Genomic DNA, 1,086 nt, shown 5'->3' with positions numbered 1-1,086 from the left:
TGTATTGTTAAGCTGATCATATCCCAGCTGCTTGCAGAGTGTCATTGCATTAAACAAATCAAAAGAAGTTGATCCACAAACATTCAACCATTCCTTAGTGAGAGTATCATTACCCTCCCCATAGGATACTTGGACCACACCCACTGAACTAGAACCAACCACAATCAACTGACGAACCTCTCCTAATCTAGGCCTCACTGAAAATAATAATAATAATAATTATTATTATTATTATTATTATTTATTATTACGTTCTATTGATTCACAGCTGGTAGTGTTAGATCCCTCCTCGTAATGAAGAGCTTCGTATACTAGAAACGAGACCACACCCACTTATAATCATTCTAATTAAAGTCCACACATACCACAGTGAACGTTGAGATCATAAGAATGGTAACACCGAGAACGAGAGGCTCTGGAACCAGTACATGAGACACAGGAACCAAGACAGACCTCAGTGGGGGAGGCTGAACAATATAAATTATCTAACCATATTGGGGTCTGGTAACTACCCTGACTAATATAAAATAAATAAATAAATAAATAAATATATATATATATATATATATATACAAATAATTAATTAAACACTTACAAGGTTCCGTTACTATAAGACTTAGCCGAGGTGTATCCCAGCTGTCTACAGACCAGGTGGGCAGCATCAGGAGTGAAGTACCTACCACAGACTGTCCCCCACTGGCCACTACAATAGACCTGTACCAGACCCTGTGTGAGGAATAATACCAGAACACTCATCAATTTTATCAGACCCCCTGTGTGTGCATTACATTTGAAGAAGTGGTCCCATACAATAATCTCAACTGACCGTCATAAGGAGGATTATTAGTGCTGTCTGAAATAAAACAAATATTAATTAATTAACTATTATTAATTAACTCACTGCAGTATAAAGTGACAAAGTTCTGTTGGCAGGTGCGAAAACCTTTCTTATAAGAACACCTCAACAAATGGAGGTACTCACTGTTGTCATAGCAATTGACCTCCGATATAAAAACAGAACCAATATCACTACCATAACTGAAGAAATAATAATCATTATTATTATTATTATTATTATTATTATTA

General features: G+C 35.8%; 1 protein-coding gene across 1 annotated transcript; it reads right to left on the bottom strand.

The window, feature by feature from the left end:
- Positions 1-251: 251 nt before the first annotated feature.
- Positions 252-853, bottom strand: LOC105316364 (lysyl oxidase homolog 2-like; the record flags this gene model as incomplete). The annotated part of the gene is made up of 4 exons (XM_011411202.1): positions 252-311; positions 366-517; positions 596-726; positions 789-853. Coding segments are annotated over 4 exons (408 nt in total), but the record flags the coding sequence as incomplete, so codon positions are not given.
- Positions 854-1,086: the final 233 nt, after the last annotated feature.

Source organism: Amphimedon queenslandica, unplaced genomic scaffold (genome assembly GCF_000090795.2).
Source record: "Amphimedon queenslandica unplaced genomic scaffold, v1.1 AMPQUscaffold_960_Cont27024, whole genome shotgun sequence".
NCBI classification, from domain to species: Eukaryota; Metazoa; Porifera; class Demospongiae; order Haplosclerida; family Niphatidae; genus Amphimedon; species Amphimedon queenslandica.
This window is presented reverse-complemented; position numbering and strand designations above follow the sequence as displayed.